At 38.8% G+C, this 14,044-nt stretch overlaps 1 protein-coding gene across 2 annotated transcripts in view; it reads right to left on the bottom strand.

Moving 5' to 3' along the window:
• Positions 1-12,565, bottom strand: part of CCNT2 (cyclin T2) — a 37,926-nt gene extending 25,361 nt beyond the window's left edge. For both annotated transcript variants that reach the window (XM_037523263.2, XM_037523264.2), the window contains exons 1-2: positions 12,375-12,565; positions 11,462-11,543 (exon numbers count right to left, since the gene is read on the bottom strand). In XM_037523263.2, the coding sequence (XP_037379160.1) occupies positions 11,462-11,543; positions 12,375-12,532 (240 nt within the window). In that variant the 5' untranslated portion in view covers positions 12,533-12,565. The remainder of the gene's footprint in view (positions 1-11,461; positions 11,544-12,374) is intronic.
• Between the last annotated feature and the right edge of the window lie 1,479 nt (positions 12,566-14,044).

Raw genomic sequence — 14,044 nt, 5'->3', positions numbered from 1 at the left:
CAGAGTTCTTTTCAGAAATTTAAGTAATAAACAGTATTACATTTTTATATCTCTTAATAAAAAAATGAAAACTCTACCAGATGGATCATCCACCTGTTTAACAGAATGAACTTCATCTGGCATAATTATTCCGAAAATATCTTTATCTTCCTGAAACTTGTATCTACTAAGTTAGGTGATACATTAATTTCAAGTCATACTACAACAGACTATCATTTCAATGTACTTAGTAAGCAAACTTTTAATGTTTTACCTGAAGATTTTGAGAAGGTGGCAGAGTTGACATTCAAAACTCCACAGAAAACCCAATTAATGATAGCAAAACCAAAACTCCATGTGTATTATAACCAAACCACTTTGTAAGGCATTCCTAGGAATTACTAACAGATGAGAACAAAATAGCTTACTGAAATCATATTATCAGTCAACTAGAAACAAAGCAATGTTACATGTGTTGCACTACATAAAATAATTTTCAAATAGCCAACATTTAGTTATTGGAAATCAGGGTGGGTCAATTTGAGAACAGTAGCTAAATCTGGGAGTAGTTTTGCCAAATCCAGTCAGTGAAAGGATGCAAGTTGCCCAGAGTAAGCCATAAAGGGTTTGAAGCTAGCTTGTATGAACTTTTCAAATTGACCTCTCAAAGATCTCTGCCAGGACTCCAAGAGAAACCTCTGTGAACAAAAGCAAAATTGGCAAGAGCGGGTAAAAGGGAAATGATAGAAGTTGGAGTGGGGAAAAGAGTTAGGAAATCTCAGAAAGCAGCAAGCTGCTCTATTTCTGATAACACAAAATAGAACACAAGGAGTTCTGTGACTACAGAAACTACTCTGAAGCACATCTATTTGAAGTTAATGAAAACTGACCTTTCATAAAAGTGAACAGAGGGTATTTAGTTCATACCAACATACCGTAAGAAAAAAATTGGAAGAGCTGTCCCGAAAGCAACAAAAATCATACCAGAAAGAACTGCTTAAAAACAAACAAACAAACAAACAAACAAACAAACAAACAGGGCCTCCCCGGTGGCACAGTGGCTGAACGCTGGGTTGGAAAGCTGCCCGCAGCCTCTGCAGCGCCGGTTCGATCCCCGGCTGCTCCCAGGCCATCGGAGGATGGTCCTACATGGTACGCAGACCCCTCCTGCCGCCCACTGCTCCCCTCAGCAGTGTACTTCGGTCTTTCTGCCTGTTCTGCTCCCCTCTCTGGCTCTGGTGAATTCTCTCACCCTCCCGCGCTTCTGACTGTACCCAGTGCTTGTATAAATAAATAAATCTTTAAAAAACAAACAAACAAACAAAAAAAACCCCCAACAAAACTGGTAGTGGGAAAACTGGGTATCCACATGCAAGAGAAAGAAATCCACCATATAATACGATAAACTCATAATAAATCAAAGAACTAAATGTAAATACGCAAACTATAAAACTCTTAGAAGAAAATAGGAGAAAAACTTTGTGACTTTGAATTTGGCAATGATTTCTTGAATATGACACCCAAAAGCACAGGCTAACACAAACAATTAATTGGACATCATTAAAATGAAAACTTGTTAGGCATTAGACTATGAAGAGAAACAAAGACAGACTGAGGAATGGGAGAAAATATATGCAAATAATGTATGTGATGACAGTGAGACCTAGAATATATAAAGAACTCTTATAATTTAATAAAAGTACTAATAAACAATTAACAAAGGACTGAATCAACATTTTCCATAGACAGTAAGTGGTCAACAAGCATGTGAAAAGATGTTCAACAACATCTGGGAAACAGAAATCAAAATCACAACAAGATACTACCTCATAACTATTAGCATTATCAGAAAACCAGAAAGTAACAAGAGTTGGTAAGGATGTGGAGAAGATGGAAACTTTGTAGACTGTTGGTAAGTCTGTAAGCTGGTTCTGTCACTTTAGAAAACAAGATAGCAGCTCCAAAAATTAAACATAGAATTATGATGTCACCTAGTAATTACACTAAATGTAGTTACACTAGGTGTAGTTACTAAAGAACAGAAAGCAGACTTGAGCAAATATTGTACATCCACATTCACAGCAGCATTATTCAAAACAGCCAAAAAGGAAAAGGAAACCAACACAACTGTCTTATCAACAGATGAATGGATCAACAAAATGTGGCATGTACACACAAAGGAGTATTATTCAACCTTAAAAAGGAAGGTAACTCTGACACATGCTACAACATGGATGATAGATGAAGCTCCACACAGAAAATAGTGGTTGCCAGACAGTGGGGGCGGGGGAATGTGGTATGTGATTTAACAAGCAGAGCTTCAGTTTGAGAAAATAAAAAAGTGGTAGAGATGAATGGTAGTAAAGGAAGCACAGTGTGAATATACTTAATGTCAAAAAATTCACTCTTAAAACTTGCTAAAATGATAAATTATCTGTTGTGCATAGTTATCACAATAAAAAAACAAATACAAAGATATTAAAATGACAACATAACTCCAAACTAAAAGACATCAAGAAAATCATCCAAAAGAGGAATGATAATTTAATAACATATGAAATCACAAACTGAAAGAGCACATCACATGCCTGAATGCATTAACCCAGCATAGTATAAACAAGACAGTTTTAAATTACTTAATTTTAAAGAAAAAAAATTCTTTGGTTATTTAGGCCATAAAAAAAAAGGTGGAAAATTAGACTACCACCCAGCTGCCAGCAATGTTTTTATGCCAGGAAAAGAAGTCATTACATATTAAGATACCCCTAAAAAATGTGAGCCAATAGTTTTATATCAAAACTGATCTTGACTATAAAATAGACAAATGACCAAATACAAGGGTTCAGAGAATATTGTTTCCATAATCTTCAAGAAAACTTCAAATAGTAAAAATGACTACAGATTTTAACATAAGCACCAGTAGTAAACTTAAGTAAACATAACTACTTGCAGAGCTAAAATGAAACGAGGGTAAAGTTTTCTAACAGTGTTTTAGATAATGTAGTTATAGTACAAAGTAGGTGAGAGATCAAAGACATATTTCTCAGTTATTATTTCGGTGGTGATAGTATTGTTATTTTTAGACTTATTTGTGTAATGGGTATTCGAATAAGTTAGTAAGTGATTATGGAATCAGAATGAACAAGGCACTTTAAATATATATTTAAAATAAATATATGAAGTCCAGTTAATATGGAAATGTATTTTATATACATTTAATGTGTAAATGAATAAACACTGACATACTGACATGTATAGTAAATATATGTATTTGCTATAGTACGCATTTCCTGACTGTTCACTAAAGACACCTAGACACAAGACTAATGTATCAACATTGGGCATCTCTAGTACTCAGGTTATGGTCTGGAAATACCACTTCCTGCTAAAAGAAAGCAGGATTTCTTAAATAAACGGCCTTAATGAATTAAGATGTGGTATACATGCACAGTGGAATACTATTCAGCAATCAAAAATATAAACTCATGCCATATGCAGCAACATGGTAGGGCTGGAAGGGATTATGCTCAGCAAAATAAATCAGAAGGAAAGAGAAAAATATGAGATGAATTCACTTATTGGAAGAACACAGGGAAAACAAAGATCAGGGGAATAAAGACAAAAATAACAGGGAAACCATAAATCAGAGACATTCACTGGGAGAGGGTGGGAACAAAACAGGAGAAGGAAGAGCACAAGAGACTATGGTGATGGTCACGGGTGTCTTGGTGGTGGGAATTTTATGGGGACTACACCTAAGAGGAGGATGAATGGCAATTTAAAAAGGATATATATTAAAAAAATGGTCAAGCTGCAGAGTAGAAAATATACAGGATAAGCCTGGAATATCTTGCTGTGTATCATGTAAGATTACGTAGTACAGGGCCTCCCTGGTGGTGCAGCGGATTGAGCGCAGTACTGTGAAGCTGTCCACAGCCTCTACAGTGCCGGTTTGATGCCTAGCTGGCCAGGGAGCAACACACATGGCGCAGCAGACCTCTTCTGTCTTGCCCGCTGCTCCCCTCAGCAGTGTATTTCGGTCCTTCTGCCTGTTCTACTCCATGCTCTGTCTCTGGTGAATTCTCTCACCCTCCTATGCCTCTGGCTTGTACTGCAGTTCTTGTATAAATAAATAAATCTTAAAAAAAAAAAAGATTACCCACGAAATGGGGCCAGCAATTCTACTTTTTGGTGTATATACGCAAGGGAAACCAATTATATGTCTACACAAAAACACACATGCGTGTTCATAGCAGCAATTACTAGTCAAAAATTGCAAACAACTCAAATGCCCATCAACTGTTGAATGGTATGTAAAATGGTTTGATGGTAGTTAGGCAAGAAAAATAAAGACAGTACTGATACATGTTATAGCACAGATGAATCTTGAAATCATTAAGCCAAATGAAAGAGATCAGTGGTAAAGGGCTGCATATTTCATGATTCCATTTATAGGAAATGTCTAAATAGGCTACAGGGAAGTAAGGAAAAATATAGCTAAAGAGTGTGAGGTTTCTTTTGGGGTAATGAAAATTTCTGCGATTGATGCTCAGCTCTGTGAATATACTAAAAAGTCCCTGAACTTCACACTTTTTTTTTTTTAAGAGGCATGTTTTTATTTATTTGTTTGTTTGTTTGTTTGGTTTATACATGCACTGGGTACAGTCAGAAGCGCGGGAGGGTGAGAGAATTCACCAGAGCCAGAGCGGGGAGCAGAGCAGGCAGAAGGACCAAAGTACACTGCTGAGGGGAGCAGAGGGCGGCAGGAGAGGTCTGTGCGCCATGTGGGACCCTCCTCTGGTGGCCGGGGAGCAGCCGGGGATCGAACCGGCGCTGCAGAGGCCGCAGGCAGTTCGCAACCCAGTGCTCAACCGCTGCGCCACCGGGGAGGCCCGAACTTCACACTTTTAATGGGTGAACTGTATGGTATGTGAATTGTATGTCAACAAATGAGATAAATATACAGTGAGAATCAAGTTTATATCCTGCCTTTCCTATATGAATTGCACCACTGCGTGTCTAAATAGATGAATCATAGCCTATCAATATAAAAATATTCCAATTAATAAAAGCTTAAGAAATGACAGAATTAGAGTATCATCAAAGAATGAAAGGATCTGGGCATTGAATACAGAAAGCAGCTAACACCACAAAGAGATAATCAGCACTAGGTGACTGCAGATGAAAGAGCATAATACCACATGTAGTCTTAACAAAGGACATTTAACATGAGTCTGATCAAGTATCTGGATGCAGCTGGCAATATACAGGGGATATTAAACAAAGGGAACATAATAAACAGTACTATGAATACCCAAAATCAGCAAAATTCACAGCTCAAAACTGAACAAGCCCTAGACCCTTCAATATATAAAACTGAAAGAAAGGGATGACGGGTCAGCTGTATACTGAGAGATTTGAAAGACACACCAAGCTTTTAATAATGGACTACACTAAACTGTGGCGTTTAGGAATGCAGAGTTGGGTAATAAAACTAGTTAGCCAAGTTCTTGACTTGAGTGATGGCTACATGGTTGGTTGTTTGCTGTGGTTTTTGTATGTCTGTGTTTTATTTTATAATTAAGACATACCACTCCATATATACAGTTACGTTATAGCACTAAAGAACACCAAATAGATGGCATACAACAGGATATGAATAGGACCCAAAGGATAAATTAGATATTTAGAAGTGGAAATGTGGAATTACATGGGATAAACTTCATGAAGAGTTGATATTTCAGCTGAGTCGTAAAACCCAATGGGTCAAGTTATACAGAAAACAAACAAACAAAAAAGCACCATATAGAAAAATATGGCTACACAATACACATAATGCAGAGGCAAATGTATTACTGAAGAAGAATCCTGTGCATAATTCAAAAGAGGATCTAACTGGATTTTGTCTAAGGATGTAACAAATAAAAACCTTAAGAGTATTTTATTTTTTTTACGTATCTATTCAACTCCTCCTTAGAAATCACTGGTTTGAAGAGTTATTGTGCTGTTTGCTAAACATACTAAGGTAAGACAAGAATGAGTACACTATAGCACTGGATTAGGCAAAAGGTGTGGGTTCAAATGCCAATCACATAATGAGCTGTTTTGATTTTGGACACATCATTGAGTAACTGCACATACTGTACTTCCTCAGGAGGATAGTAATTTACTGAAATGAGTAAAGTTCCTGTCATACAGCACAATCTTAATAAATTTCCATCCATGCAATTTATGAAAAGAAGTTAGAAGTCATCTACCTTAATAATTTCAAATTTATAGTCCAGATGACATGCTGTTTGGTTAGTCTCATTTTTCATCAGTGCAGATACAGGACGCTTCCATTAATACAGAAAATTCTATTGGACAGCACTATATTAAGATTACTCTTAGACTAAATTGTTTTATTAAATTAGAAGGCAGAAGTAGAAGTGAGCTATAATATAAACCACCACTCAGACTTCACAAGACACTTTAGAAGGTAGAAGAATGAAACACATGCTGACTTGATTCCTATAAAACAGAATCAAAGTATAACAATGGATTATGAGACAGACACACAAGGGAAAAAAAGTAAATTTAAACCATTGATTTTCAATGTTAGTAGGAAATTTGTTAAAGAATCCGAGATTTCACCACAAACATTCTGGTTACACAGGTCTATGGCAGTAAAACATATTTTTAGTGAGCATCCAGTTAATTCTGATGTTAGTGAATCACAAGTAGCACAAAATCTTTAAATCATATTGCTTTCAGTGAGAAATTTCAGGGTTACGAAGAGATTCCTAGCAACAGATTACGTGAGCGACTCAGTGCCAATTGTGTAAGCAATGGCCTACATTTGGGGTGAGTTTTGCTTTTGTCATTCTGTTGGCTTTGTGACTTCAGACATGAAGTCAATCATTATAATATTTATCTTCTTTATCTGCATTAAGAAAAAGAATACCAACCTCAACTATAGGTTTAGGAACCACATACCAAATCAACCAATGAAGGATTAAAAAAAAGAACCAGGCCTCCCCAGTGGCGCAGAGGGCTGAGTGCTGCGTTACGAAGCTATCCACAGTCTCTGCAGCGTGGGTTTGATTCCCGGCTAGCCTGGGAGAAACTTACATGGCGTGGCAGACCTCTCCTGCCTCGCCCGCTGCTCCCCTCAGCAGTGTCTTTGGTTTGTCTGCCTGTTCTGCTCCCGGCTCTCTCTGGTGAATTCTCTCACCCTTCCGTGCCTCTGACCTGTAGCCCAGTTCTTGTATAAATAAATAAATCTTAAAAATAAAAAAAAAACCAAAAATTCTTCCCATAAAATCAGTAAATACAGGGGAACACTTATTTTCAGATAAGCATAAAGGTGAAAAGAAAGCAAAATTAAAGACTAAACTTGATAAACAAAAATCTTTTGCCAAAATATCATAAAGACAAACCAGAAAAATATTTACTAATATGAGAAATTCATAAGCTCAACAACATGGTAATACTTCATAGAGGGGCAAGAATTAACATACTAAATTTAAACTTTAAATGTAAGAAATCCTAAACCAGTTTCCCTAAACCCCTCAATTGGAAAAAGATTACAAATGTGATCATTTGTGCTTAGGTCCATGAGGAATTACAGATGGATAGGCCCTGATTTCTTACTAGAAGAGAGAAATTCAGGAAACATTCAAAATCGAGGGATAATATAGCTTTAATCTCCTTTACTCAGTTAATTCTTCAGATTAAACTAGGATTTTCTCAAACTCATCACTACTGACATTTTGGACCAGGCAACATTTTGTGAAGGGGGTGCTGTCCTGTGCACTTTGAGTGGTTAGCAGCATCCCTGGCTTGTATCCAGTAGATGCCAGTAGCAGCTCACCTACTCATTCCTCCCGCCAGTTTCAAAAATATCTCAAGCTGTTGTCAAATGTCCTAGGACAGTGAACTGCCCTCGGCTGAGAAACACTGGGTCAATCTATATTATCTTTTGTGGTGCCACTTTAGTAATTATACCCTCAGAAGTAGCCACACATAACTCCACTAGGACCAGGGCAATCCTTTATGTGCTCATATTGCTGCTGTCTAGAATAATGAACAAATTTTTTTTTTTTTTTTTTGCTGATAAGATACATATATGTTGCAAAGCAAAAAGTATTTTTAAAAGGGTACACAATAACCATTAATAGCAAATGCTACAAGGCAGGGCATCCCCTTTTCTATCACAAAAGGTAACCATGTATGACAATTTTATGAATAACTTGAGTATAGATTAGCATAGTAGTTAAATGGGATAAAATCTACTTTTTAAAAAGTCTTGAATAAATGTCTATTCCAAGCAATGTTGCTAAAAATTGTAACAGGAGAGAGTGTGCTATTAGCCAAAGAATGTGGATTGGGGGCACTTGTCTAGACAAAAAAAGGAAAGCCTTTCTCTTTTAAGACTATACAGGGGGGCAAAGGAATGCAAAAGAACATCCTCAAATTTTCAAATGACACATACTGGTCAAGAGCCAATTGAGAAAGTTTTTGAGAAAGACTAAAGAGACTAAGCAAAGAGTGGTAATCAAATTTAAGCACAACTGTACTTGTGTGTAGCAGCAGATCAATTGAACTTAGAAGTGTAACCTGAAACTAAGATATCACATAGTGACACATTGAGTCATTTCTTAAAATCATCAGTCTTATGTAGCATCCTTAACCATGTACGCTTGGGACTTTAAGCAGAACTACACTACATTTAAATCTGGCCTATTATGGAGTTCTGATTGCTGGAGCACAGCAAAGAGGCAATGCAACTAAGGAAGATTAAAATGACTTGGTGACTAGAAGTGCTATGAGAATATTCCAAAATTGACAAAAAAAAATTCCAAGATTGAGAAAAGAATGTGCTCTTTACAACTTGATCTTAAGAGAACTAATTAAATTTAGAATATAAGAAGCAAACTTATCATAAACTTAACAAGCCAAATTAATGAATAGTTTCTAAGAGAAGCTCAGTCAATGTCTACTCACAGAGTAACTGGGAGGATGTGCTCCCAGAAGTACTGCTGGCTTTAAGATTTTTGTGTTTTACTAGATTATCTTGAACTAGATCCAGCAAGGCCATTCTTTAATTACTAATCCCAATTACATAATCTTCACTGTATCCTGTGAGCAAACGTATATTTACCTAATTAGGTTACACAGAAATGTCACATACTACTGATAGTGATCCAAGCCTCCCCAGAGAAAGTGACAATATAACTAAGAGATAAAAGAGTGTTTCTGGGTCACCAACAACACATATTCACACTGATTTTATTCTTAAATACAACAGCATTTTACTTTAAATGATTTTTTTTTTTACATTTAAACTTGTCAGTGTGGAAAAACACAGAAGTCTCATAAACAAAACTTTCACATGTAATAAACATTATATTTATTACAAATCTTGATATAGTTTACCCAAATTTAAAGCTTGCTAAGATTTAATGTACAGAATGAGGTTCACTTTATTTGAGGTGAAGACTCATGCATTTTATAAGTTTACTATGACAATCCATTATGACCCTGTAGGAAAAATTTCCCCAGTTACTCAGGGGAGTATGAATTTAAAAGTCACATTCAGTTTGTGACGACCCATCTCACCCTAAAATAGGAAAAAAAAAAAAAAAAGGAAAAAGTGAGGCTGTGCAATTCACGATAGTGCAACACATACATTTAAACTTTTGATGTAACAGCAAAGGTGAAAAAGACAATGTTAGATAAGGGTACAATGTTACTTTTCAAATTTGAAATTGATAGATTTCAATTATCCTGTTGATAATGACTTAATGCAAAATGTTTCACATACATGTTAGACACTAAGTAGGGCAATAAAAATACATAGGCTTTTTAATTGAATGGTGGCATTTACATAAAACAGTGAAAGTTAAAATGCAAGTGACCTGGGCTTCACTAGTCAACCCAAAGCTGTAAATTTGAGCTGTAAAAAGACATTTGTTTTAAAGCACACCAACCAGGCCAGAAAGACAAGTTATGAAAGAAAGGGTGACAAAAGAGAAGTGAAGTCTTGTGGTGAAATCATTTATTGGAAGTAGAAAAACCTGATTCAGCAAATAGGACATCTGTAGTTACATAAAAAAATTTCCAGGACTATTCTGCTTTGATTTCTATTGGCATTTTCCAGGGTCACTTAAGAAAAGCCATATTTATGTTAGTATTCATAAGTTTACCACTGCTTTTGGGAGACAATTTAACAGAAACTGAAATTCTCTCCACCAAAAAGTGATTAACCTTTCTCTTCCACAACACTATTATTAAGCTGTGCACAAGAAATAATTAGGAAAAATGGAAATAAACTTCAAAGAGGAAGAGCTGAAGAAACAGATTACAAGAGACTAAAATGTATACATATGTATATACTATTCAAGATAAATCAAAACGCCAACCTGATAAACCAAGACAAACCTAAGGCCAGAAGATATTAAAATGGGAACCAATCTAAATCAACAAATTTTTCTTTCTATTGCAAAAATATATAGCTTAAGGACCTTTGCAAAGATTGTTTTCTTAGCAAAAAAAGTGCTAATGACAATCCACAAATAGCATTAAGTCTTCCATGGTCCATTTTTCTACACACACTTTTCAGAACAGCATCCTAAAAATAGCTGTGATAAAAAGAGCAAAAAAATATAGTGAGAATTATGGTAGGTTTAATATTTCTATATGAGTGATTTCTTTAACAGATTCATGTTACTCTGCAAAGTACACACATTTTTCATAACTTAGTAAAATTTTCAACCAAATGCCACTGTACATCTGTCAAATTTTACAGATTATGTTCAAAACCTGTACCTTATAGTAAGTACTCAAGGGTTAAGTTTTATTGCAAAACGAATTACATATACATAGACACATGCACCTGGCATAGTATATCTGAATCAAGGGTTGACCTTTTAATCACCAAAATCTCAAGTAGACAAATATTGCTAATGTGTGAACAGAAATATTTGACATGTTAAGGAATTGCTAGCAAATGAAATATTTCTGCCAAACATTTAACTCTTTCAAAGTCACTTCAAAAGAATGTGACAATTAAGTAAAATAAAACCCAATTCATAATATTTGGGGGGGAAAGATGAATTCAACACAATTTAGATGCACAAAACCATGACTAAACTTGCTGAAGTTACAATGTACACTACCAATTGAAATTACTCAAATGTTAAGCATAAAATTTAAATGATAAATACGGATGTAAAATAACGCTGAATAAAAAAATTTATCATTCAGTTCAAAATACCTGGGAGAGTCTAACATAATGTCTGGAAATTAAGTCATCACAAATCAAAAAATTAAAAACAAACCCCAAACTCTCGTATATGAAACAAAACGATGAGATTTACTTTCACTGTTAACTTAAAACACTAAATCCAAACGCAAAATCCAGGACCGACCAACTTTTTTCTGCTTTATCGATTTACCTTAACATTTGGGGGTAGTAAAAACAAAATAAAATAGTACTTACATTTCTGTTGAATTTGGTGAAAGAATGGTGCATATAAAACCTGTGCATATAAACAATCGCAGTGTTTATTGTAAGCTGAGAGCTGGAACATAACATTTAGGAAATATCCGAAGAAAACAAGATCTCATTTCCAAAACTATTTTGATGGAAAATTCCCGATCTACAGTTCTTTTCCAATGCCTCCCATTCACTCAAAACCAAACCAAAAATCGTAAAATAAATAAGTAAACACCCACAGGGGGATGGTGTGTGTGCGCGTATAGGGGGCGATGTTGGGGGGGGGGGAATAATGCTCGGCGCCATATAAAGAGCAGTAATAACTACTGAGCATTTCACTCAGATATTACAATAAAGGGCGCCCAGGACGGGCTTATCAATGGCTATGACCGACTCAACTTACAATCAAACAGTTGAAAGGCGCGCGCGCACACCCATACAAAACCACGCCAAGAACATAAAGACCTCCAGCGTTTCCAGGGCATAAGAGAACCGCCATCAAACCGGCGAGGAGCGCGGGGAAATGCTGCAGAGAGCCCGCAGGCTTTCCAGCATCGCTAACACCTTCCTACCTTCTCAACCCCTTCTCCGACGAGGAGTGAAAGCAGTTACCTCCTTCCTGCAAAGAGATTTTCCTCTCGCCTTGGCAGCACTCCCATCCCCCGCCGCCACCACGCACGGCCCCAAAGAGATTACACAACCCGGCTTTCCAGTCCGCATTCCCGGACTCTTCTCTTCCTCCCCTGGCCCCTCGCCGTGTCCCGAGCCCAAGCCTGCCTTCCCCTAGAGCTCGGCCGAAGCCCAGCGAAGGCTGAAACGGCGGCGCCATGTTCGTGAGGCCCCAGGCCCCGCGACCGGGCGAGCAGTGAGGGGGATAGGGCGTGAGCTGTACAGGGCCACGAACAGGAAAGGATACACATTGAGACGCTGTCCCATGTCCTGGATGAGGTTGGCCGCCTGCTGGCGGTACGAGAGCTCTTTATCCGCTTCTACTCCGCAGCGGCGGCTCGGCGTGTTCTCCAGCTGTTCCCGAGTAAAGAACCAGCGAGAAGAAGCTCCACGGCCCGACGCCATGACACTTCCTCCTCCGCCGGCTCCCTTACCCACCCCCCTCCCCTCCCAGCTCGCGGACTCCCCGCCAAGGCCGCGCGACTCCTCCCCACTCCGCTCGCCGTAGTCTACGTCCCGCCCTTTTTTGCCTCCGTCGCCGCTCGTGCGCGTGCGCGGAAGGCCGTCCCGCCGGCTCTCCCTAGGCTTTGGTTCTCTTTTTCCTGCTCCTGGCCTCGTTCTCGCGCGCGGACCACAATCCTCTGCGCCACTTGTCATTTGGAGGCGCCGAAGGTGGGGGTCGGCTGGAAAGGAAAAGGTCGGCGCGGTGCATGCCGGGTTAGGGTTGGCGGCGCGAAGGGGCGGAGAGACAGGGAGGGAGGAGGCTGGACTCGATTCTGGGAGCTGGAGAGGCCGGCGGCTGCGCGGCCGGGTTTGGGCGTGGACTGTGAAGCTGGGGCGGGTTCTTTGGACTGGTGTCTGGCGACTCTTTAAAACAGAAATACCTTCGTCTGCTGAGGCCGCGTGTCATCGCCTCAGTTTTTTCTCTCGCTTTTCTCCGCCTAACAGGCGCCTCTGAGGAGGGGCCTGGCTGGCAAGTGCGTGCGAGCTGATGCGTCTCAATTGTGCCTCACTTCAGGGCGGTTTGCCTAATTACCCTGTTTGAATGCCACAACTTCTCAGGCCTTTTTATTTTTTTGGCTAAGGTTATCCAGTTAGTAACAAGAGAAGCTGATTCTTTGAATCAGGTTTCGGGTGTATTGATGGTGTATTTTTAAAATTGCCCCGTGATTTAAAGGGGAGAAGATTAAATACGAGCTCCACAAGATGAACCGAGAGAAAGATTTTCTTTAGTAGTTAACACATTAACGCCGCATAGGCCGATTGAGTAATCCCTTCACCTTTCCCTCTAGGAAAATACCTCAGAGAGTGGGGTCAGGCTCTTGTTTCTGAGTCAGTGCGTTATTGTGTGTGAAAAAAGCTCAAAGTTTTAAGTCTTCACTCTGTTAGAGAGTACAGGCACTCATACTTCTAAAGGGCAGGTGTTACTGTTGAGTGTCTGGTTGAAGTATTGTTATAGGACAGGGAGAGGGGTAGCCCAAGCCCCGCAAACCTGCCTATTCTAAATGGGTTCTGCCATCCGCCGCATCAACACAAAACATATGAGACTTTAATGGGAAGGAACTTTAATAAAACTAGGAAACAATACAGGTAAAGCAAAGAGTCTAGTTTCTAAATGAAGTACCCAAAGTTACCCGTCCCCTCGTGGGTAAAAGTCCATCCATATGGGATTGGCCCAGAGCAAGGCCCCAAAGCCTGCCACAAGTCTAAAGCATCTTCCTGTGGGGACCCACAGAAAAGGGTCAGAAACAACCAGACAAGCCCGGAAGCAAAAGAGCAAAATCAACATCAAGATACAAGCTGCCATTGTCACCTCCCCATGGGTCTCACCCACATCTGTGTCACCCAGTCCACGACCAAAAGACAAGCGCACTTTCTTCACGTGTCTCTAGGCTCCATGCGCCTCTTCCAGGTCTC

The sequence above is a fragment of the Talpa occidentalis genome, unplaced genomic scaffold (assembly GCF_014898055.3).
Source record: "Talpa occidentalis isolate TD23 unplaced genomic scaffold, MPIMG_talOcc4v2.1 talOcc4.3, whole genome shotgun sequence".
Lineage (NCBI taxonomy): Eukaryota > Metazoa > Chordata > Mammalia > Eulipotyphla > Talpidae > Talpa > Talpa occidentalis.
This window is presented reverse-complemented; position numbering and strand designations above follow the sequence as displayed.